Source organism: Crocodylus siamensis, chromosome 3 (genome assembly GCF_052110815.1).
Source record: "Crocodylus siamensis isolate JL-2025a chromosome 3, ASM5211081v1, whole genome shotgun sequence".
Classification (NCBI taxonomy): Eukaryota; Metazoa; Chordata; order Crocodylia; family Crocodylidae; genus Crocodylus; species Crocodylus siamensis.
In genome coordinates this window covers 77,390,873-77,416,359 of record NC_143397.1, presented here as the reverse complement: position 1 = coordinate 77,416,359, position 25,487 = coordinate 77,390,873, and the positions used below count along the sequence as shown (strand labels likewise).

General features: G+C 42.7%; 1 protein-coding gene across 3 annotated transcripts in view; it reads right to left on the bottom strand.

The window, feature by feature from the left end:
- The window catches only part of SLC71A2 (solute carrier family 71 member 2), a 59,804-nt gene that overhangs the window by 33,233 nt on the left and 1,084 nt on the right, over positions 1-25,487 (bottom strand). For 2 of the 3 annotated variants that reach the window (XM_090038563.1, XM_090038564.1), the window contains exons 2-3: positions 2,393-2,488; positions 800-862 (exon numbers count right to left, since the gene is read on the bottom strand). In XM_090038563.1, coding sequence (XP_089894689.1) covers positions 800-862; positions 2,393-2,488 — 159 coding nt within the window. Of the gene's footprint in view, positions 1-799; positions 863-2,392; positions 2,489-3,338; positions 3,541-25,487 lie in introns of all 3 variants that reach the window. The other variant, XM_090038565.1, reaches the window with a different exon arrangement.

The following is a 25,487-nucleotide window of genomic DNA, read 5'->3' as shown; positions in this document are numbered from 1 at the left end:
TTTATGGCAAAGAAAAACATGATATTAATCAATTCCAGGTGTTCAAGCAGCTACTGTGAAGAACAAAAGTCAAAACTATATAAAATTGCGTAAAACCAATATAACTAGGGGTACACCAATAAAGTTTTTTTGGCCGATACTGATAGCAGATTATTAACAATCGATATCGGCTATATCGATTATTGATATGCAGCCTGGCAGCTTGGAAAGCAGCGTCCAGCTGGTAAGTCTGATGGGGGGATGAAAGGAAGGGGCAGATTGAGGCCTCTGCAGTGAGGGAAGGAGTGGGGCTGGGACAGGGGCAGACACTGCCCAGCTGGGGCGGGATATGGGACAGAGTCGCGAGCAGACCAACCCTCCAACAGGAAAGACCCTGGTACTGCCCCAGCCCCACCTGCAGCAGCAGCAGTCCACCCCCTCCCAGTGCACAGATCCAAAGAATGCTGCCTCAGGGGTGTGTACAGTGGTGGGAGCCGCCCTCCACCTTCCTGCACCCCCCAGACAAGCCGCTTACAGCTCCAGCCCGTAGCCCGCCCCAGCTGGACAGTGCCTGCACCAGCCTAGCTCCCCTCATCCCTCACCCTGGCCACCTTGATCTATCCCCCCATAGCCCTTCCAAACCAGACTAACCAGCCAGACGCTGCTCTCCAAGCTGCTGGGCTGCCAAATAAAGCCGATTATGTCAATTTTCCTTTTATCAGTGCCAATACAATAGGGACCAATGTATCAGTGCATCTATAAATAACTGATTAGCACAAAAAGGTTATATTTAGTGCTTCCACTTATAAGGGATTCTTACCTTCACACCCTGAATAAGACCATTCATTAAAAAGGTATGATGAGGAAAAGTTTCATGTAAGACCTAAAGAAAAAAAAAAAAAAAATCACGTCATCCAAGAGATGAGATGGGAGGAAAAAAAAAAAAAAAAGTTACCTATTTACATTTAACGAATAAATAAAATTTCCAGGCCTTATTAGAACTTTCTCTACTGTGCCCAGAACACAATTGTTTGCTTATAAACCTTATTGCTATCTATACACTAAGGTATGGAGGTAATTGTACATTTTATCCTGATACAAGACAACTTTTTTTTGTTTGTTTGTTTAACTTGTGTTCCAAAGGCTGCTGAAAATGCTTTGAGATTTCTTCTCCCCCTAACACATATACAGATGCAAAAGCGACTATTTGTGAAGCTACTTTGTTCTGTCACCATAAATTACATATGGAAAAATTACGCCAGGATAACTATAGTTAGGAAGAGAGGTACTGTCGGGGGTTTCCAATACTTGTACAGCCAGAACCTGTTCATCAGAAAAACTAAAAAAATTCTCAGGTTACTAAATACAACTGAGCAGTTTGTGCATTTTTAAAATACCGACCAGGATTTTTGTTACAGGCCTGATTAGGGCTCTTTGAACAGGCATGTGATTGTTAGTCTAATCTAATCAGATGAAAAGAATGCTACTGGTGAGAGATGCCCACTTCTAGAGAAATAGGGTTTGGGGGTTCTTGTTTTTTAAATTACCCTTTTGAGAATTTTGAAACCTTTTCAAAGATAATTAATGAGGATCTAAAATGAAAGAAATGTCAGTATAACAAGGAAAAAAACTTTTCTGAGATATAAATACCTTGATAAACGAGCAGTCATTTTTTAACTACTTCTAGGCAATCTTGATTCCAAAGTATTAAAACCAGTAACCAGAAGGTAAAAGTTTCATATTCTATTACCAATCTTTCAGAATTAAGTCAACCTAAACAAAACTGCATTCCAGCAGTTTAAGCGGTTACCACACCTACTTTTCACATAAGGGCTTTTAAATTTTGCCAGAAGTTCTATACTGATATAACAAGACACGCACCCTACCAAACACAATTGTATACTTCGTAATCAGAACCTGCTTTATCGTCTGCAGGTAAGTAGGGAATCATTATGGAAGTCTGTTTCTGAAAAATGAGAAACTGACAAAGACATAAGATCTAGCACTCCAGGTATTCTACCTGTGACAAGTCAAACCAGAATGCTTCCAGTCCAGATTTGGATATTTTTGCAACCTGACTGTTAAAAGTCATGGTTTTGTAATAGGAACAAAAGGCTATACAGAAGAGAAACGTTCATTAGCTAGCCAGCAGGAAATAACCTTGATTATAATCATAACCTTGTAACCAAACTCAATTTGAGTACTATAAATACTATAAGCAGCCACCTATTCTCTGGATCATGGTGTATATGCAAGAAGTCTAGTCGGGTGCCTCATGAATCCATTTGTGACTGACAAGCCCAATTCAAGAGTGACGCAGCCTGTTAAAAGTTTCAGATCTCTGTGTTGTCTAATTTGAAGTCCAAATTAACATACTGTGTTATTCCATAAAATATATATTGGCAATACTTACTGTTAGCATGGGAGTCGTCAATAGTCCCCAGGCAAAGAATTCTAGGAATATAACCACCACAGCATGGTATACACTTGGCTGACCAATACCTTGATGCTAAAAAGAAAAAGGATATTTTACAGTTATTCAGGATTTATTTATATTAAAAGACAAACTGAAAACAGTACTTAACTTTCAAGATGCCCTACACTTTCAAAGAGAAAGAAAGTAAGTGTCTGCATAGGTGACATGTTAGGGGACACATCCCCCCCCCCCGGTGAGGTGCTGGCACCTCCAGCATTGGTGACTGGGGGACCCCCATCCCCCTTGCTAGCTATTGGCTGCTGGTGCCCCCAGAGAGTCATCCATACCTGTCTGTGATGATGTAAACCACATGTGCTGCACATGCAAGTGTTCAACATGCTGCAAATTAGCAGCATGGTGGGTTTTGTTACCAGGAGATCCTGGTGTCAAAAACAAAAAAAAACCCAACAAAAACAAAAACCAAACAAACATGCCAGAAAAAAGTGGTGCAGTGCACATGGTAGCACCATATGCTGCCCAAAACCGGAGCCTTGTTAGCCAGAGTCATGATCTGGATACCAGCCAGGCTCCCCATGCATGAATTGCCATCACTGAAGCCCCAAGAGGCCTCCAGGATCCCAAGTAAGGACGCTAGGGCCAGCCCAGATGCTGGTCCCAGCATCCCCTACTCCACCCAGAACATTTTTCCCTGCACTAACCCGACATGCAGGGGTATGCACTGGGTCAAAAAGCAGCAGCACAAATTTGTGTCGCTGCTTTCTTCCCCCCATTGCAACTACATGCCCCTGCTCATAAGGATGTGACCACAAGTCTTCTCTGTCAAATCGGAAGACCAGCATCCTCAGTCTCCAGGAGATAAGAAACAACTGCACACCTAGCCTACCTTTGTGCTGGGAAGGGGACAGTTATTACTCTATCCCACCTTTAGTCTCCTCTGTTTTAGGCCCTCCTTCCATGCAAGTGACTATGGCTGCAGTCTCTTCTATGGCATATGGCTTCCCAAACAGCAGAAGAATGGAGTGTTCATATTCACTTAGACAGCCATGATATCCACAAGTTGTTTGTTTGGTTTTTTTTAGAACAGCTACAGTGAAAATGACCATACTGCAACTGCACTTTTCAGTCTGTTAAAGAAGGACACAAAAATCTAGCACACACTGTATTGGACAAATTGCAGAATCAGAAAGATTCTGATTGTTGATCTTTCACATTTCTAGCCCCATTAGAAATTAAAACTCAAGCTCTGTAGAAATAGAGCACTTTGACCCCCTGAATCATTATGCAAAGCTGCCTATTTACCAATAACTCAGTAGGTGACTTTCAAGCACGGCAGATGTATGTAAAAACATGAATCCTTATCAAGTAGTTTCATCATAAAGGGCACCGTGACATGGCATGTAGTAAAAAGACCTTAAATTTACCTCTTGTACTATTCTCCTTTTAGTATCATTTAGCTTCACTGTATTAAGAGCATTGAACTGCCTGTCCTATATGTTACTTACTCCAAAGGGAAAGCTACTATATTTCATCTTGAATAACAACTTTGAAGTTTCCAAGGGATCTGAACATGTGATTTGGGGCTCTTTTCTGCTCCAAGCTATAATACTTTTTTCAGCTGGGGACGATTTATTGCTTAGAGTAGATTCTCCCTTGATTCAATCACATGCTTAAAAGTATGACAATAGATGCAAATTCATCACAGGATTAGAGACCCAATAACTCACTGTCCTTCTGCTGATACAATCTTCCTCTGTGGTCTTCAGAAAAATCTTTGATTTAAGCTACCTGATCTATAAAATAGAGAAAAATCTTCCCATGTGGTATGTACTCTTAAGGCTCAATTAGTGTTTAATAAAGCATAGTTATGCACTTGCTGTTCCTCCTCAGTTTAACAGCTTTGATCTGCACCAGTGGGAACCAAAGCTTACACAAAGGCATTTTTGTTACCAAGTTAGTTAAACATGCTTGTATCTGAACCAGGTCACTTGGGGGGGGGAGGGGGGTTAGAAGAATTCCCTAGGGTAGACACTGTTTAAGCATATACAATCTCTACAGCAATTTCTAACCAACAATCACATTTTATTATTATGGCTTAAGTTTCCTGCTCCACACTGCCCGTGTTCCGATTAACACAAGACTGTAAATATACTTTTATAATATCTTGCTTCTGCTCATGGCATAACTATGCATGTTGGCTATAAAGGATGGAGAAAGGCCCTCCACCACCACCTTTTAAAATTTTTAGGAAGATAAAATCTTCAAGTGATCAAAAACTATGAACATCATTATCAGTATGGGCTCAACCTCTGTTGACATCCTTTAACTTAATCTCAAGCCAACATTTCCATTATATTCATGGAATCTTTTATACACCCACAAGTTACTCTCTCCATTCAGAGTATAAAGAAAATTCTTTAGTATAACAGGAGAAGCTCAACAACTCCAAGGCTGAGTTAAGACAATCTAAATCCTACTGAGTAACTGATGACAGCTACCAGCAGCAGCTGGCCATGCAACAGGACCTCCTGGAGCATCCCCCCTCCCTCAAGGAGTGGCAAGGAGTTAGGCAGCATATGACTAAACAGTTCCTTCCATGGTTTTACACTTCCTCTACTGGAAACTGCTTTTAGATTCGATCAGAAAACAGTATAGATAGATGCTTACATTCAAGTTCCTTTGTAATTGTGATTCTATAAGATAACTCTAGAGCCTTACCCTGGGCACAAATCTACTGTGCCTGTTTTTTAAACCAGCTCAGGTTAAGATGAATTAAAACAAAACGCCAAATACAAGAAATGAGCACCATATATAGTTTATAGTCACCCTCCTCACACATAACGTTGGCATCACTATAAGGCATTTCTGGAATACAAGTCTTGCCCATGGTGGTGCAAGTATCTGGCAAAAATGCTGGGGTAAACCGGGTGAATCTTTAAAAGGAGACTGGACACACACCTTGTGTGTGTGGGAGAGACGGGAGGATTGTGTGGGAAGAGCAGAGAATAGGAGAGACGCTCCGTTTACCAGAGCACCCTTTGGCATAACCAGAAACAACAGCCACAAGATCATGGAGAGTAGATTTAGGTTGGACATCAGAAAGAACTTTTTCACAGTTAAGGTGGCCAGAATCTAGAAACATAGCTCTGGCTAGCTAGGCTCTGGCTTTAGGTGGTGCACACCGCTGCCACATGCGCCTTTCCGGTTTTTGACCCCTGCATATGAAACATGTGGTACGTGGTGATGCAGATACGTCTGTGGTGCCACATACTGCGTGGCCACACTCCTCTGGACAAGGCCTATGGTTGCAGCCATTTCTGTTCAATGGGAATCTATATCCTTGTAAATAAAAAACAAAGTTTGTAACTTATTCTAGTTTTACAATACATATTTACCCAAATCCAAGAAGAGCCCGATTTTAAGTGAACCCCCTGATAACTAGACTCTACACTTGGAGAAATTTATAATGATACACAGTTTTTCATATATAGAATCTAATTATTGGTGGATTGTCGTAAATTTGTCACGTCTACCACTGCAGTGAGGAAAGCAGTGCTGGGGGGCAGACAAGTGCCTTGCCCACTGCTGCTTGTCCCCCTACCACTTGCTTCCCTGCTGGCTGCCCCCACATACCACAGCACTTGCCCCCTCCCCATGGTGCCTTCTTCTGGCTGCACCCCCATGCCTGCACCCCCCACACACCTGCCCTTCTCCCTCATCTGGCACTTGAGCCCTGCTGGAGCAGGAGGATCAGTCCCACTTCAGCTCTGCGTACAAACCACGTGCTTGTTCCAGCCACAGTGCAGCTGGTGGGGCAGCAGCAGCTCTGGTTGGGCCATGGAGCCTAGGCCAGAGCTGCTGTCACTATTACTGGGCTGGGCTGCAGTTGGAGCAACCATGTGCTCTGTGGCCTGGATAGAGCCATATGGTACATGGCAGGGTGGGTGAAAAAGGTCAGGCAGCTGCTGCAGCTCTGGCTCCAACCCCTGGGTCAGGGCCTAAGCTACCTGCCACTCCCCCCCCGCACTGGAATCCAAGATGAGCACCACCCCCCACCCCTAATGTTAAAATGGGGATGAGGGGTCAGGGCTGGAGTTGGAGTCGCAACCCATCTTCCCCTGCATATACTCAAAACCAAGAGGAAGGGTTTCCCCTCTTCCCCATATTAAGTGGGGGGATGGAGGGGTGAGGAGACAGACATCATCTTGCAATACATGAAGGAACATACAGACATCATCTTGCAATACATGAAGGTCAATATAAACATTACATTTTTGTGCTATGCAGGGCAAGAAAGCAATCAACCAGTCAGTTATGCTGTGTGCATGTCTAATATAGCTGATTATATAATCCAGTGGCTCAAACTATGAAAGTTATGCTTATCCTCTCCTGCCCACTTCCCTTCTTTTTGCGTATTTACTGCTTTGTTGAATATTTCAAGTTAGCTTAGAGTCTCGAAAAAAACTTACAGCTTCTATGTTTGTACAACAGCAATTCACAGTTTGTATCTGAACTATCAAACAGGGACAAGCTAGAACTGTTGTAGTCATCAAATACTGCATTCTCTAACATACAACACACCCCCAAATAAAATATGTATGCCGTTTTTGAAAGAAACTGTCCTGGAGGGAGGAAGGTTTTGCAGTCATGGGCAACTGCATGACAAAGTAAGAAAGAGAGGGTCCAGGAAACACGGCATTAGGCCCTTCCTGGGGTAGCCGATTGTCTCCTATGACACCACACTTCCTGGACACTATATGTTCCCAAAAGGACTTTGTCACCCAATATTAGGTCCCAGACCTTTGCAAGGGCAGAAGGTTAGTTCTTTACTTTAAGACACTCTTTAGCAAGTTTCTGTAAATGAAGTTTTGCTTCCACATCCCAAGCCTCATCAAGATACTGTAAGTGGCTCACTTGCTTCATGCACAAACTACAGCAAAAGCTACGTTATCCAGCACCCATGAGGAATGGTGGGTGCCAGATAACCGAATATGCCTCTGGTTACCCAAGAGGCATCTTTGCCTGGGCGGGCAAAGATGCCCTTCCAGCTGCCTCCGGTGAGTCTACATCTCAGATTAACCATGCTGCCCGGGGTGGGTGGGGGGGGGCCAAGCACAGCTGCTTTGCCCCAGGCCATGGCCTGAAGTGGGGCTCAGAGAAACTGCAAGTCCCACTTTCGATTTCACTTTTGCCTCATTGACCAGCCTACCGTTTAATAGAGCATGCCGGTTAATGAAGTGCTGGATAATGCAGCTTTTACTATACAATGCACAGCCAATAGTTATAGCTGTGAGAGGTTAAAACAGACTCAGCTCCTTCAGTTTGTTAAGCAGACCACAGTATAACGGTCTCCAGGCTTGGTCCTTTTCTAGTCAAGAAAAAAAAGATACACAGACACACAGAAAACCACAACAGCTTCTCTGCTTTGAAAAAAACAGAAACCCAAGGCAAGGGAAATTAAGGTATGTATTGTGTGAGAGAAAATGATATTACAGATAAGTTGGAAGTATTACCCTAGGAACATATTTTAAGGAAAACTAGGGGAGAAAACATGACCTAGAACAGCATTTTTCAACCTGTGCTTGGCAGACCCCAGGGAGTCCACAAATTATGTCTAAGGGGTCTACGAGCAATGGTTATGGTCATTTAAAAAGTAGAGGTGCACCGATACATTGTCCGATAATGGATCGGCACCAATATAAAGAAAATTAACTACATCATAAAAATCGGCTTTATGTGGCTGATAATTTGTCCGATAAATGTCCGTGCATGTGCACAGCTGCAGCACAGCATGCAGGCAGCAAGTACAGCCCAGCAGCTTGAAGAGCTGGGTGCAGCTGGTAAGTCTGTTGTGGTGGAAGGGCAGGGGGCAAGGGAAGAGGCAAGAGGGGGCAGATCAATGCCCCCCCATTGTGAGGGAGGGAGAGGGGCTGGGGTGGGTTAGGACGGGGGACAGAGCCACGGCTTATCTGGGGGCCAGTTCCAGCCGCTGCATGCACCCCAGGAGAGCATGGGGGGGGGGGGGAAGATTTGTACCCCACCGGGTCTGAGCTGGGGTGGGGCTGGGCCACGCTGGGCTCAGGGCAGGCAGCGGCAAAGAGGCCATGGGGGAAGTGGACTACAGCCACCCCAAATTTTGCCGGAGCCCACCCATAGACCCTTCCCAGCACTGCAGCTGCCCGCCCTGAGCATAGTTCGGCCCAGTCCCACCTCCCCCCCCACCAGAAAAAGCCCAGCACAGCCCCAGCGCCAACCCTCAGCTGCAGCCTGCCCTGCCCTGCGCAGACCTGGGGGCACATGCCCCCCCCCCCCAGTGCCCTCCCATGGTGCATGCAGCAGCTGGAGCTGCTCTTCCCCTCCCCCTGAACAAGCCACAGCTGTCCTGTGCCCTGCCCCATCCTGGTTGGGCAGCACGTACCCCAGCCCCAGCCTCATTCCCTCCCTCACCACAGAGGGCATTGATTTGCACCCCCATGCCCCACTTTGAAATAGGTTTTCAAAGCAGGTACATTAAATTCAAAATGATACTGTGCATAAATCTATATATATTTTAGTGAAATAAACTCCTATAAGCCAACTCTATAAACACTTAAAAACATGTTCAATTTAACAAACCATAAGACTCCACTTTAAATCAAACTGACTTCATTTTACAGAATAAGTTAAGCACATGCCCAAGTATAAGGACTGGAGCCCTAAATACCCATGTCACAAATTTATACAATAGCTCCCTGCATGAGTTATTTCAACTGTGATAAAAAAAAAAAAAGCAAGCTCCAACTATTTCCATGATAGAAACTTGCTCTTTCAGACACTGAATAATGACAAGGCCCAACTTATACAGCTGTTTCTTATCAGACTGCTTACTGAAAGCAGTTCGTTTTGGAAAGTCTCTACAGAAATTCAAACTGTGAAATATTTTGAAGAAAAAATCAGTGTTCTGGGAAGTTCCAACATCTCCTTTTATGGTAAGCTTGCTCTTAGGGCCAACAGGCAGTCCTTAAAACAGCAAACATACAGTTCAGAGCTCTTGTACACAATGCAACACTCTTAACACAACTTAAAAAGTGAGATGAGAGAGATGTGTACAAGACAAATGAGGATGAACTTGAAACAGCATCAAACTTCTTGAAACTAGAAGGGAGAGGATAAGCTGTACAACTCAACACTTCAAAGGAGGTGGGGACAAAAAAAAAAAATCATTAGTGTATTATATAAATAGCATTTGGGTGGAGAAATTTAGGCAGGGCATTAGGAGAATGAAAAATTGAGATGATCATCTGAACCACAGAGGCAGTCTTAGATTTTTCAATCACTTTGTGAATTCTGCTTCTAATAAATTAGAAAATTAATGGTCTGAGAAATGGTGCAGTGAGTGGCAATAAAGATAAACCAAATCATTTGCAGCATACTGCAGCTACTCAAGACCATTACAGCAACCTAATCAATAGGGCTGTGCAAAGCTTTAGTAACCGATTCAATTCGGAGGAGATTTGGCCTGATTTGGGGACCGAATCTCCAAATCCAAATCTAATAAAATTGGGAGACCAAGTAAAGGCTCTGAAATAGATTAGGAGCATCTGAATCCATTCGGCAAAGCTTCAGAAAAAGATTCGGCCCCTTAGGAGATTCAAGCAGCAGCAGGGCAAAGCCCCACGGCTCCCCCTACTGGAGGAGCTGCTGGAGAAGCTCCCATGGCTGCTCTGCTTGGCCCCAGCCTCCCAGCACTTTAAGAAAAAAAAAGATTATAAAACCCACACTTACCAGCTGCAGCAGCGGCCACCAGGGCTTCTGGGCGTTGATGGCAGAGGCCCCCCACACTGCACAAGGGGGCTCTGCCACCAGCGCCCAGAGGCTCCAACTGCCACTCCTGCAGCCGGTGAGGTTTGTTTTTGTTTTGTTTTTAAGTGCTGGGAGGCTGGGGCCAAGCAGAGGATGGGGCCAGGCAGGGTAGCCATGCCTGCCTCTCCCCAGCTGATCTAAAAATCACTGAAACTCTCCAAATCAGCACCAAACCAGCTCCAGAATCAATTCAGGACAGTGATCCGAATCTCCGAATTGAATCACTGTCCTCCGAATAGAATACTTCCCTATTCGCACAGGCCTACTAATCAGTAGCATACATGTACACATCACACACAATCCCCATTTCTAAGCAGTAGGGATAAAATGAATTAAAGATCACTATCGTCCCCACTCGGGAAAATGCCATACTGGGTCTGGTGTTAGCTTCTGGGGACAACCTGGTGGGGGATGTGCTAGTACAAGGGAGGCTAGGGGACAGTGATCATGAAATGATCCAGGTTTGCTATTCAGAGAAAGATGGGGAGGGTAACTAGCACAGCACAAATGCTTGACTTTAGGAAAGCCAACTTTGGTGTGCTCAGGGCAGTAGCCAGGGAGGCACTCAGAGCCCAGGACGTAGCTAGTATGGGGGTCCAGGAAAGGCGGTCCTTCCTCAAGGAGGCTATCCTTGGTGTGCAGCAGGATGCAATTCCACTGTGCAGGAAGGCAGGAAAAGGGCCCAGGAAACCTTCATGGCTGAGCACAGATACCCAGGCTGGTGTGAGGGCAAAGAAAAAAAGTGTACTGGCAGAGGAAGCAGGGGGCAGGGACAAAGGAGGAGTACACCTCCCTGACCCGAGCTTGTAGGGATTTGGTAAGGGAGGCTAAAGTAGCACTGCAGCTTAGATTAGCTTCAGGGATTAAGGATAACAAAAAGTCCTTCTTCAAGTATACAGGTAGCAAGAAGTCTCCAGGTAACACTGGACCCCTATGGGGCAGGGCAGGGCAGGGCAGTCGGTGACGGACGCACAAGAGAAGGCAGAACTCTTCAACAAGTTCTTTGCCTCTGTGTTCCTGTCTGCTGACAATGGGGTGCTCTCGGGTGATAGCATAGAGAGGCCCAGGAAAGATTCGAGTCCCCCGACTGTTAGTTCAGACCTAGTTAAGGATTACCTGGAGGGTTTAGATGTATCCAAGTTGGCAGGCCTGGATGACCTTCATCCGCAGGTGCTGAGGGAATTGGCTGGTGTCATCGTGAAGCCATTGGCATGGCTGTTTGAGGACTCCCGGTGCTCTGGCCAAGTCCCTGAGGACTGAAAAAGGGCTAATGTGGTCCCTATTTTCAAGAAGGGGAGGAAGGAAGAGCCTGGCAACTACAAGCCAGTCAGCCTCACTTCTATCCTGGGGAAGGTCTTTGAAAAAATTATCAAGGGCCACATTTGTGAGAGCCCTGCAGGGGAAGTGATGTTGAGGAGTAACCAACACGGGTTCATGCCAGGCCAATCCTGCCTGACTAACCTGGTCTCTTTCTATGACCAGGTAACAAAGAGCTTAGATGTGAAGGAGGAAGTCGATGTCATCTTCTTGGACTTCCAGAAGACCTTCAACACAGTGTCCCACCCAATTCTGGTGGGCAACCTGAGGGACTGCGGCACTGACAAATGCACGGTCACATGGGTGACAAACTGGCTCCAGGGGCATACTCAGAGGGTGGTGGTGGACAGGTTGATGTCGACCTGGGAAGGTGTGGGCAGCGGAGTCCCCCAGAGCTCGGTCCTTGGGCTGGTGTTGTTCAACATCTTCATTAGCAACCTGGACGAGGGTGTGGAGAGTACCCTGTTCAAGTTCGCTGATGACACCAAGCTGTGGGGTAAAGCAAATACACCAGCAGGCAGGGACCACATCCAGGCGGACCCGGACAGGTTAGAGAAGCGGGAAGATCTGAACAGGATGCGGTTCAACAAGGACAAGTGCAGGGTGCTGCACCTGGGGAGAGCGAACCAGCATTATGGTTATAGGTTAGGGGCTGACTCTCTCGGCAGCACAGAGGCAGAGACGGATCTTGGAGTCATGATTGACTTGAGGATGAATACGAGTCACCAATATGACAAAGCAATAGGCAGAGCCAAACGCAGCCTGTCATGCATCAACAGGGGCATCACTAACAGGTCCAGGGAAGTCCTGCTCCCCCTCTGTGCATTGCTGCTCAGGCCACAGCTGGAATATTGTGTCCAGTTCTGGACGCTGCACTTCAAGAAGGATGTGGAGAAACTGGAGAGGGTCCAGAGGAGGGCCACTTATATGGCTGGGGCTCTCCGTGGTCAGCCCTATGAGAAGAGGCTGAGGGACCTGAATCTCTTCAGTCTCTGCAAGAAGAGACGGGGGGGGGGAATCTTGTGGCTGCCTACAACCTTATCAGGGGCCACCAGCAGGGACTCAGGGAAAAAGTCTGTTCACCAGGGCCCCCCCTGGAGTCACCAGAAACAATGGCCACAAGCTGAGGGAGGATAGGTTTAGGTTACATATTAGGAAGAACTACTTCACTGTAAGGGTGGCCAGAGCCTGGAATAGGCTTCCCAGAGAGGTGGTGCTCTCACCTTCCCTGGAAATCTTCAAGAGGAGACTGGATGGGCACGTGGCTGGGGTCTTATGATCCCTCCCACCCCCAGTGCTCATTCCTGCCCATGACAGGGGGTCAGACTAGATGATCTGTCTAGGTCCCTTCCGACTCATTGATTCTATGATCATTTTTAAAAATTTTTCCCCATGTTTTGTGCAAAGTTAACATACCTAACTAACTTAACTTGACAGATACCCAGGTTGAAAAATAGCAACTCTTGCAACCTCTCTCTTTTATACTACAACCAGCTATTTAGTAGTGGTGTGCAAAGTAGGCTGTATTCAATTCGGATTTGGCCCAATTCAGGGGACAGTGATTCAATTTGTTGATTTGGATCACTGTCCCAATTTCATTTGGTCAAATCCAAATCTGAAGATTCGATGCTGATTTGGAGAATCAGATTTGGCCATAGACACAGCATTAAATGTTTTTTCTACATACCTTGAGGTATCAGGCACAGCTTATGAACACAGATAGCGGGACAGATGAAGCATCCCACAGCAGCGTAGCGGTCCCCCCCCCCCCGCACATTCAGCAGTGGACCCAGAAGTGGACTGGAACCAATTCTGGGTCCACCGCTGAGTGCGTGGGGGGACCCCCCCCCCCATCAGCTTAGCGATTGGCCACAGGTGGACCCCAAGTGCCCCCCCCCAGACCCAGGAGGCACTAGTTCCCAAGCCAGGGGGAGGGTCCCCTGTATGCTCCATGGTGGACACCAGCATTGCTTGTGGTCCACTTCCGGGTCTGCCGCCAAGCACGCAGGAGGGACCCCCCCCCGCTCCCATGTTCGCCCATGGAACACTCCATCCGCCTCATCATATTAGTGTTCACAAGCCACCTGGTACCTTGAGGTATGTAGAAAATACATTTAAAAGTTGTGTTTATGTCCAAATCATCAAATCTCTTAGAATTGATTTGGACAGTTCCAATTTCATTCAGAAAGATTAAAGGGTCTCCCGATTCAATTCGGATTTGGCTGCTGAATTGGGGCAAATCACCAGATTGAATCAGTGACTGAAGCTTCACACAGCCCTACTATTTAGTTTCCCAAGAACTTAAAATTCTCTCTACTAAGGACAGGACAGAACAGGACATTTACAAAACATTCACTAATGTAGTGCTTGAGTTGAGTACCACATCCATACAGTAGGATCTATCACACAGTATTTTCAACACAAACAAATCCATTCTAAAACTAGATCAGAAACTGAGACGATTAAGTCAGATAACAAAACTTCTCACCCCTAAGTGAGGGGAAGACCATTCTTTTCTTGAGGAAATGAAACTAGTTCTTGTCACCCACCCAAAAACATCATACTACTGGTCTTTCTGAAATAATCCTAACCTTTCTTCTTACCCTAGAAGAGTACCTGGCTTCACTTACTTTAAGTCCTTTATTTAATGCATCTCTAACCTACCTTCTGATTTTAAAATGCAAGTTACAGTAATACCATTAACAGTTTCACTTCTGATACAACTGTCCAACTAAAATGCATACTGTACAAAGCAGAACTGGCTCTCTACATACCAGAGCCCCACATCCTTTTTGCAAAATTCTCTCTCATTTACAGCATGGCAATACAGAAATCTGCAATCTGACTGTGTTGGGTGCTGTAACCCTTGTCTGTCTTCCATAAGCATAGCCTTCTGTTCATCTCACTAAGTATGCCATCTTAGCGGACTGAACATTACTTTTTGTTCAAACAGGATGATTTGATTTAGCTTCTCAAATGCAGCCAACTACGCAGCTTTGTAACACAGAAATAAAGCAACAAGTTTAAGCTGATTCTTGCAACTCAGCTTCCTGGAAGTTTCATTTGTACCATATTATCTAGCCAAGGCAGCAATCCAGGACAGAAATAGTATCTTGAAACATTCTGATACCAAATAAGAGCTAATCTATTTCCAAATTCACCATTACACAATTCAGAAAGTGAGTTTTGACACTCAGGAATTTTTTTTAATGAATATTTCTGCCTTTGTAGTCTCTCTCACATTCATACAACTGCAATCAGTAAATGCAGTCACGACAACTGTTTTCAACACAGTACTGAAAAGTTTTTCAAACCACCTGAAGCTTACTTTTAATTTCAAGATACTTCTGATTTTTCACAAACCAGATGTACAAAAGCCCAACATATTTAATGACTAGTATTATTAAATCTTATTTCAAGTAGCTCATTTGTCCTGCAAGCCACTGCTGTGATCCCCTCCGATTTGACTGCTTTTGTCCACCTACCTAATGTACCTATTTAAGTTTCACACAACTTCAATGCAACTATTCTGATAAACACATCTCAGTCATAAGAGGATCTATTATGCTGCACAATTAAATTGTTTTAGCAGATGACAGACCAGAAGAACTGAAAATTTAATAAAATTCAAAATTTAACATTTCTTGCATGTTAAAACAGGGTAAAATACAGCAAAGCAACAACCCCCAAAATGGGGGTTTTCAACCTTTAAGGAGTGTAACCCTTCTGATGGGTATCCCTTCCAGATGGGAGGGAGGCTGCTGATGGCCGGCCAGTCGCAAAGCTGGCAGAGTGCGGTGGTGGTGCAGAGTGGTAAATGGTGGCAGAGATCGGGGGAGGGATCTCTGTGGCAAGATTAACCAGCATCAGCAGTAGAAGGGGAGATGTGAGTACATATAGTATGCAGGGTGGGTGAGCAGGCAGTGAACCAAGTCTCAGGATGCCAGCTCTCCATGCTACTCGACTCCTTGCCATATGCCCCTGCTTTTCTGCCACAGCAAGTGTGTGGGGGGTGGGGGGGGAAGGTTGGACAACAAATTTAGGACAGCAAGCCTCCAATAATTAAATTCTAGACATGAAAAACAACAAATTTATACATTTCCCATGTCTCGAATAGAATTATTGTGGGGGTCATCTTAAAATGCAGAAGTCAGCTTGATTTGGGTAAATATGGTTTTTTGCCACCAGAGTCCAGTTTTGTGAAGTGCCAGAGATGTCAAAGGAGTTCAGTTTGCTGCATTTTCAAATTTCTGGAGCTTTGGCTCCATAGCTACTGCATTTCAATCTCCAACTTCTTCCTACTGCTTGAAACCAAATGCTAAAGTTTACCGAGCATGCATCTTCCTCATTTTTTAATATTCAACTTAGACTGATTTTTTTCCCCCTCCCTACACTTATACACAGACCAAGAAAAGAAAAGATGTCCAGTCAAAAAACAAAAACCCTTAAGGAAAAAATCAATTTCTACTGAAATACCTGCAAAGTTTCAGTCTACAACCATGGTTCAAGGAGGAGCAAACAGCAATTGCTGGTAATGATTTATGGAAAAGAAATGCATCTTAATTGCATTCCTTTTCTCCACCCTTTGTAGATTAGCAATTACAAGGTGGAGACAGGCTACTGTTTATACAGGTCCTCATACAACAAAGTATTCAATTGAACTGCAGTTCTTACACATTTCTACACAGTAAATATTTTTTAAAAGTAGTTACACAGGTTGGCAGTTACCCTATTTCTGTCTACAATTTGCAATCTGGCTACATAAATGTAAAATGTCATTGGATAATTACTTATCAGTTTCTTATCCTTTTTTCTCTGCCATAAGCTAACACTATATATTTGCATTTTGTAGGGTAAACAGGAGGTGAAAAACCTAGAGAAGATGCTTGATTTTGGTAGGACCTATTATCCTACCCAAATTCTATTTTTTAAGCTTCCTGCATGCTTCACAGAAGAAAGAGAAATTACCACTGCTTTTTCAGTATTTTTATGTACCAATATTTTATGTGCAAGTCAAAAGAATGAAAGATATATATTGTAGTGGCTTGATAAACCACAAAGATAACCACAATCATGCATTTCCTTGTGATTTTCCATCACTGAATTTTGGTCCCAAATGCTGGCTGCCACTGAATAGAGTATGAGTGACAAATGCATAAGCTTCCCTCTATGAAGGTACTAGCCTTCAAAGGTACATATGGGGATGCATATAGTTCTGCTTCCATGCTTTTTCAGTTCTCATTTCTGGCTAGGCTGGCTGAAAGGGAAAAATTACTTCGGTAGATACTTCACCATATGTATGGTAAAGCTAACAGAGAAAGCTAAATACTGCAATCCATATAAACTACTAGTAATCCAGACACTGTCTATCTGACCTGTTAGCTGGATACAATCAGCATCTTAGTGATCTTTCTTCTGCTATTGATCCTGCAAAACACCATCTCTATTTAAGAAACACTGGGTTTGTCATTTGTTGTTAATATCAATATAAAGCAAACATTCCATTTTGTACAAGATCAAAGGGTACACACATTATTGGTAAAAAGCTCTCAATAATTGACATCAAGTTTATAACTACATACTTTTACAACAAACTTGTCTAAATAGTGAGCTGTTTCAATCATTGCAGGCAAGTTAGCTCATTGCTTCTACAATTCCTGGTCAGAATGGTGCAAAAATATCAGCTACCACCAATTACACCTTTTGAAATATCAGATATTATCCATTTGATTTATCCTCACACTACAATAGAAAAAAAGAACTGAATAGTTGTTCACAAAATACACGCCTTATGGATTTCTATTCTCACTTGGGAAGACCATTAGGAAGTATTCTGACAGCATGGTTACATACACGGCAAACTGAAGGAACTGCACAGCAAAACACTCTGCCCTATGATAGTTCTTTATAATACTGCTTTCTAAAACACAGTATCACAGCATTTGTTCATCCAGTTCATCACTATAGCAAAAATTAAAAGTGAACTTTCATCTGCACACTTCCAGACCAGACAGCAACATTCATTTTTCCACAGAAGCCTTGATAGAAAAATCCAGTTAAATAAAGGTCAAAGTTTGGACAGATGAACAGCTGAACAGGAAAATGCATGGTCCAATTAGTTTTCATGACTATTCTGTCATTTGCTTCATACCTGGCTACTACAGAGCTTGGGAGATTATATGCCATTTGATCATGAACCCATGCAGTGGCATATGCATCATAAAGTGAAAGAGCGCAAGAACTTGGTAATGCTTCTCAGATCACCTTGCATTCAAATCACTTTTACTGGTTTAAATACACCTTGTTGTTTTGGTGAACCTGCTCCCAGTCCCATTTAGTAAAAAATTGTGTGTCTTTAAAAAACTACAGATCAAAACTGAATTCAAGAAACTTGGCTCCTTGGAGATGGGTTAAATGTTTTACAGCAGGTATTTCCCAACTCTGACAACAGGGAAGACTACATCTTAATTAAAAAGGACTATTTTGTAGACAACCTTCTGCCCTAGAGAAAATGCAGCTTATTGTCAGGTTTAAAATACATTCACATACAAGACAAGAATTTCTTAGGGAGATATCTTTCATTGGACTAACTGTATAATTAGGATAAAGTTAGACAAGTTTCAAATGCAAGACATTCTTCATCGGGTCTGATCAGTAAGAGCCCATACAGCATAGTTAACTAGTTCATCCTCACAGACTTGTGGTTTTTAAATGGAAACCATGACAACTATACGTATAAATATATGACTGGTTTCAGACCTTACCAAGAAGAGTGCTGCAAAAACCCAGGAAAAGAGATGCTAAAAAAGAAATATGAACAGTCCCATTCACCAATTTGCCATGAATTTGTCAGCACTGCCCAGTGTTTCTAAGGAGATTTAGTGTTATAACACCCAAAAGGCTGTTTTTCCAGAGGTACAAACAGCAGCCAATATAACACATTTTAAAAACAGCAGAGGTTGCCGAAGTTCAGTAGTTTAAACCAGAGTAGCATAAAATATTTATAGATCAACACACTTTCCGCACCAAATGCTTGTTCCTGCCTTTCATGGTAAAAGACTTTTCATTTCTTTCAGAAACTAGTAAATCATGAGCAGTTTAATTTTTGATAATGTGGCAAGCCTGCCTTTAAAATGGAAAGAGCAAAAGGATTTACAAAGACACATTTTACACACAGGTGCACATGGTGTAACTGTATGACGATTACACCCTGGATTTTAAAGTTAAGTAGTTCATTAATGTTGCAGCCAGAAGATCTGTTATCTTCATACAGTCCAATCTCCAGCAAAACACAGTGATATTTCATAGTGTAATTCCTGGAGCAAACCCATAACTCTACATTAGACATCCTTCTAAAAATATGTCGTAGATCAAACTTTGATTTAAATTTATTTCAAGTAATAGCAAATCTACCACATCCTTCACTAAGTTGTTTTAGTAATTACACTCATAATTAAATCTGTACTTTGTTTATAGTCTCAATTTACCTCATGCTCGTTTGAGGCATTTGATCTCATTATATTTTTGCTTGATATCTTAGAGAATCCTCCACTGCCAGAAGTCTTCCCACCCATACAAATACTGATGAAGCCTCCTCTTAATTCTTTCCATGATTTTTATTATTTTTATTTTTCTATTATTTTTCAAGTTAAATATGTATGCACTGCTTCATATGTTAGAGAATGTATTTAATCAAAGTGCAAGGTGCTCTTTACGCAAGCAGTAAGGTTTGTGCTCATTCTTTTCCAGTCTCTGATTTGATGCAGAAAAAGAATAGTTTCCTGCACACTATATTTCCTTTGAAGTAAAATACTCCATTATATTGGAGGTGTGCAATTGTCAACTATGGTCCTCCTGGAGCTTCGGGCAACTGCTTTAGGATATGACTTCAAAGCACAGGATAACCCCTACTCTTTCCACAGAGAAAAAGCTAGATGCGAGTTTGGAGATGCTTAACCCAGACTAGCTTATTCAGCAAAGGACAGAGCCAAGACCCTGTTTACACTGGACTTGAAAACTGCCAGCTCTGCATGATGACACAGGCAAAACTCACTCAAATGCTGACACTTTTCCAGGACCACTCCACAACCACACCTGAAGGACAAAGCTCTTATGTTTATTTAAGAATCTCAGTGTCCCAGTGCAAAGAAAAATGGAGAATGCAACAAAACAGATACAGGCAAGTGCAGAAACAGAACATACTACCAAGACAACACTTACTTTTAAGCTGAGCTAACCCTAGCCCTGATAACTAGTCATGCAAACTGACTGCGCAGGCGAGGACGTGCAGACACCAGAGTACCACTTGGCCAAACGCAGTGGCTGACCTAGGCATTTCCACGTTCATGAAATATTGCCTGAATGTAAAAGTGGTGCTTCAAGCAGCCACATTACAGGATTCAGAAGCAATACCGTGACTACTGAATACAGTGAGAGAATGAGAGTCAGGCAAAGGATTAAATGGAAAAAACTATGATGCCTACTTTTTGCACACAATCAAAAAGTTCCCATTAGGAAGTAAAAATAACACTAGCCGATGTAATTTATCTATAGCATACTCTATTTATATGCATAAGAGAATAATTCACTTAACAGTATAAAATAATGCTAATCCCACTGTGGTGTTTATTGTTTACGTATTGCAAATTCATTACCTGCATATATTGGTCCAATAAAAAGATGACACCCTAAGAAATCCCTCTTACATAATTTCTGGATAATCACAGTCCCAACAGGATTCTTGCGATACATAACATGGGGCACGGGATAGACCGAATCATTGAAGCCCCAGGAGAAAGTCTCCTGCCCCATGCACAGCTCTGAAGTGACCTAGAGCTATACAAAAAGGTAGGAGACAGATTTGCTACTAGTTGGAAGTAAACTTCCAGCGCACACAAAACACTTAATGAAAAACTTGCCATCTTTAGGTACACACAACTTTTAAATCATAGCATAAAAGCTTTTTTGGTTGACAAGGCAGTTTAAATATATTTCTGAAATCTAAATGTTACCCAATGAAGATTTCTATTGTGCCCCACAAAACATGATTTCTCTAAAACTCCTTTTATTCCTGGGGTAAAGACAAAGACAATGCATAGCAAGATACAGGTTACAATGTACTTCACAATCCTGGAGAGAGTAACCACCATGAAAAAATTAACTTTAAGAATTGACACTATTAACAGTGATACTTCAACAATGATCAACAGGTTGCAATAGAGAATACATTTAGATTTCTACCATAAAAAACCCAAAAACAAACAAAAAAACAAAACAAACTGATTTAGATTGTATAGTAACAGTAACATTCCAGTTTTTGAAAACAAAGTTTCAAAGTACAATTCATTTTGAACAAGTTACATCGGTATGTTTCTCCAGGTCTATTTGTAAAGTGGACAAGCTTTACCAAATAAGCAGGGTATTCTGTACCAAATAAGCAGGGTACTTTGCCAACTAATTTTTCTAACTGTAAGATGAAGATTATTTCTGTCAGCTGCACATTAAATAAATTAAACATATCACAGTATTGCTATCAAACTCCATATATCATAACAGATAATATAGACGAAGTTGTGTAGCAATTAACAGTGTTTAGCCAGAAAGTCTGTACACATTATTTGCCTTCAGATGCCCAAATGCAACTAAACTAGAAGTTAATATAGTCAGTGGGAATATATTTAAATTTGGTCAAATTTCACCTGGTTAAATAACAGAGATTTTACTGTTTTGTTAGTTATCTGGCGCCAGCGGGAAACGGAGGGTGCTAGATAACAAAATATGCCAGATAAATGAGCGGCCCGAACAGACGTCTTTGACTGTCTAGGCCATCGCCTGTCCCGCCACATCTTGGGTGTCACCGCCCCTCCTGCAGGTCCTGAGGGGGGACCCACACAGCCTGTTATACCCTGGGCTGTGGGGGCTTGGCAGCGCAAGCTGCTTTCCCCCAGGACATGGGGGCTCCACAAAACTGGAAGTGCCACAGTGGGCATTTCCAGTTGCACTTTTCCCTTACAGGCCAGCACTCCAGTTAACAGAGCATGCCAGCTTGTAAGGTGGCAGTTAACACAGCTTTTGCTGTACATACTTTCCTTATTTTCAACCCAGAGACAGCCATAATTGCAAAAACAATAAAAAAAAAAAAAGTTCTCATTTCTTCAGCTTTTTTAAGGAAAGTTCAATTACTAATCATTTAACTGAAGTCTGTTTTCCATGGAGATGAAAAAAGAAGTTTAGTGCAACTCATAAATAGTTATTTGGCTTGTCAAAACACATTACTTCAAGGTCTACTAGTACATTTCTTCTGTCCTGCTAAAGACTGCATCATCAAGGATAGATGCCAAATACAAAGTCAAATCAAGTAGCTGACCAAAGCTTGTTTTGTAATAGCTGTTCTTTCATTCAACAGCCGAAGGGCAAATTTCTGCCTTCACATGCCAGAACTGTACTCCCATGGATTTCAGAGGGGACTCTGCACATGCACACACATACCCTCCAAAGACATGATTTAGCCCCTAATACTTCAGTTTGAGGAAGGGCCTTCAAGTTTACTATTTTTTTTTTTTAATTCACTATAAAATGCCTAGCAATAACAAATCACATGGATTTTTAGAAGGAATTACAGGATCTGCAGCAACAAAATAGATAGTGGCCTATTAAGTTAGGAATTGTGAACCAAATCCAGAACTCTATTTATTTATTTTGTTTATATAATTACATAAATTCTGAACTTTACAAGAGCTAAGGACAGCCCAATATTGTCCCCCCTATATCCTCTTGGAAATGCTCCTAAGATCTTCAAATATTTACTAAATATCTAGCACCAAAAAATCCCAGAATTTAGAAACAGATTGCTCATTTGACTTAAAATTTGGTTGAAGATATTTGTATTCAGAAGTATCATTCAAGCCTATGATCCCCAGCCCATATTACAAGACCCCTCAGTGTTGCTCACAGGCACAGGAAATTAGAAAGCTATAGGGTAATGTGGCAGGGGACTGTGTGTGCCTGCTACTTTAAGGCCCTGGAGCTGGCAGCTGCTAGGTGCTCGATTAGGGTAGCCACTTTGGGATCAGGGGCTGCCTATATAAGCAGCGCAGTTCAACTACTGCAGGCCAGGCAACAACATTGCCTGGCCAAAGGGCTGCAGATCTACATCTGGAGGTAAGGGAGGAGCTGTAGGGGAGGGATAGGAGGCTCCTGGTCCTGGGCATGATCTAAAACTGCACCCTGTTGGGAGTGGGAAGCCCTACTACTTCATCAAGTAGGAAATGCACTTTTAAAACACATATTTTATCATGTAAATATCACATATTTCAGAAGCTCCTGGCCAAACATAAATCTACTCATTAAGAACAGTTGTTAAAAAGAATATTTTAATATCCTAAACCCCAAAAACCTTACTCGACTTACTTCCCGTTATCTGTGGTTTATAATATTCTAGACTGTGTAAAGTGTTCATATATGACTAATTCTTTTACACAGAATAACTTCCTCGAGCAGATGACAAGAGCAGTCTGCAAGACTATTTATGATAACTAAAGAGCCTCTGATGTACCAACACATTTAGAGTAATTTAACACTTTAATAAGATAACCTTGGATTGAAAAGGGATGAAGGAGCTATTGATGAGAGAAGAGTGATTTTAAACACTTAAAGAAATGCAGAACTCTACAACCCTTGGTCCAGAGTTGATACCTTTTATTAGATGAACTCAGTTTTGCATTTATTTGCGTCTCAGACTAACATGGCTACCAAATACATCCTTCAAACAGTTAAGACACTTCTGCTCTTAGTGTCAAGTCTTTGGATGGATTTGAGTTGTTTGCTATTGAAAAAAGATTTAGAAGCCCACTGACTTCACGTACTTTCTAAAAAGAAATATAATTATACAACTTAATTTTCCAGATATTTACATGAAAGTCACTTGGGGAATTAAAGACTTACCAGGCTGCTAACTGTTCATACCAGAAGCTATTACAGAAGGTTTTAGAACACACTTTAAATATGCAAACAAATATACATTGCTCAGTACCATTGTGGGTGGGGAGTAGAGGGGAATTAAAACGGAAAAAATGTTTTATGGAATGGAAGTTCATTGTGGTTCTTGATCAGGAGAAATTAAGCATTGTACTAAGATATTTAGAATTTTCCAATATACACAGTTTAAAGTTGAACTACACATGGTTTAATTATGTATAACACAATCACATGAAATGGAAAGTTTTATGCTACTTTTCATAAAAAAACAAAATGAGCAAATTCAGATTCTTAAACTATATTTGAATGTAAGGATTCCACCCAATTCTGTAAAGAGAAGAGAATTTTGTATCGCTAAGTGCTGCCAATAGCAGGCATCACCAATACTGGCATTCTAAAACCCCAAACATCTTAAATATGAGCCTTTGTACTGGGTCTCAGGAATACCATAAGTATCTTTCCTTTTCATTGCACGCACAAGTTAATCTGCAACAAAATTTAAGCTGTTCCTCTCAGCCCCATTAAATCTGAAACAAGTAATTCTAAGGCCTAGTATATTTGCTGCTTCAGGTTCTGATCCGCTATGGCCAGGTCAAGACAAGTGTGGCCATGCAGCACCACATACCGCACGTTGAGCTGTTTTCTACCACACAAGGGAACAGCACAGGGGATTTTTTTTTTTTTGACCACTGGATATCCAAGGGGTCCAAAAAAACCAAGAACAACAAAACAAAAAAACCCAAACCAAAAACCCACAACTCCCCCCCCGCCCCGCCCCGTCCCGTCCCGTCCCCAAAAATAAATTAGAGTGGCACACACAGTGTCAGCACACACTGCTTACAGCTGGAGCTGGGCTGACCAGAACCATGCTCTGGCTGCCAGCCAAGCTCTGCGCAGCAGGACTGCTGCTGCTGCAGCCCCAGGAGGCCCCAAGGTAAGGCTACTGGGGCCAACCTCCCCTACTCCCCTCTTTGCTGCATGCCAGAGGGCATGCACGATAGACATTCGCCTAGGACAACTAGTGGCAGAACAAGGTGCTCCGCCACTAGTTTTCCCCAGGGAACCAAACATTCATGCACAGGGGGACACGGCCCTTGAGAGCAAGTGTTTGTGCATATATAGATCTTCAGCAAAAAACCTTGTGGGCCTACTCAGATGGACCTCTATGCAAGCTCAGATCCAGGGGCAGGCAGGATCTGAAATGAATTTCCACTCATTCCAGAAAAATATTTCCTCAAAGGAGAGCAGTTCAATAAATCTCAAAAATCACCTCCAATTGAAAGTTTGCTATGACATTATCAATTCCATGTAAAAAAAAAATCAGCAGAAGTCAAACATCAGAGGAAAAAGTTATTACTCTAGTTACTTTGTGCTTTTTGACAAATTTGTGCAGAGCCAGTCTCTTACACCCACCTTCATTTATACCAGATGTTTCCAACCACCAGGCCACAAAGGGTCAGCTGCCAGGTCATGACACGAGCCCCCTACTCAGACCCTGTCTGTCTGCCCAGGCAGTCATGTGCTAGGTGGCAGGGCAGCGCGGGGAGAGAGGCAGCCAGGTCCATGTGCTCTGTCCCATGCTGGTTCATGGTATAAGAAAGGCTGGGAAAACCACTGATTTATGCCATTTGGGAAGTAACAGGAGAGCAAAAGTTTATGGTAGGGAAATGACTTAACAAGGGGCCTGGAGATTCCTATTCCAGCTGCACTTGAAGCTACTTCTAATATTTTTTTTATTGTTGCTTCAAGTATTTAGGGTCTACTATAGCACAGGAAAGTAACATCAAGAAAGAAGAGAGGCAGGAAACTGATCCTATTTGCTCCTGTCATCCAAGCACAGCCTAAGGAGCACTAAGCTTCAAGTCTATAAAACTATAATCAGGATGTGTATAATCTACAGCAGGAAAACCTGGGTTCTTGCAGGCAAACATGATACCGC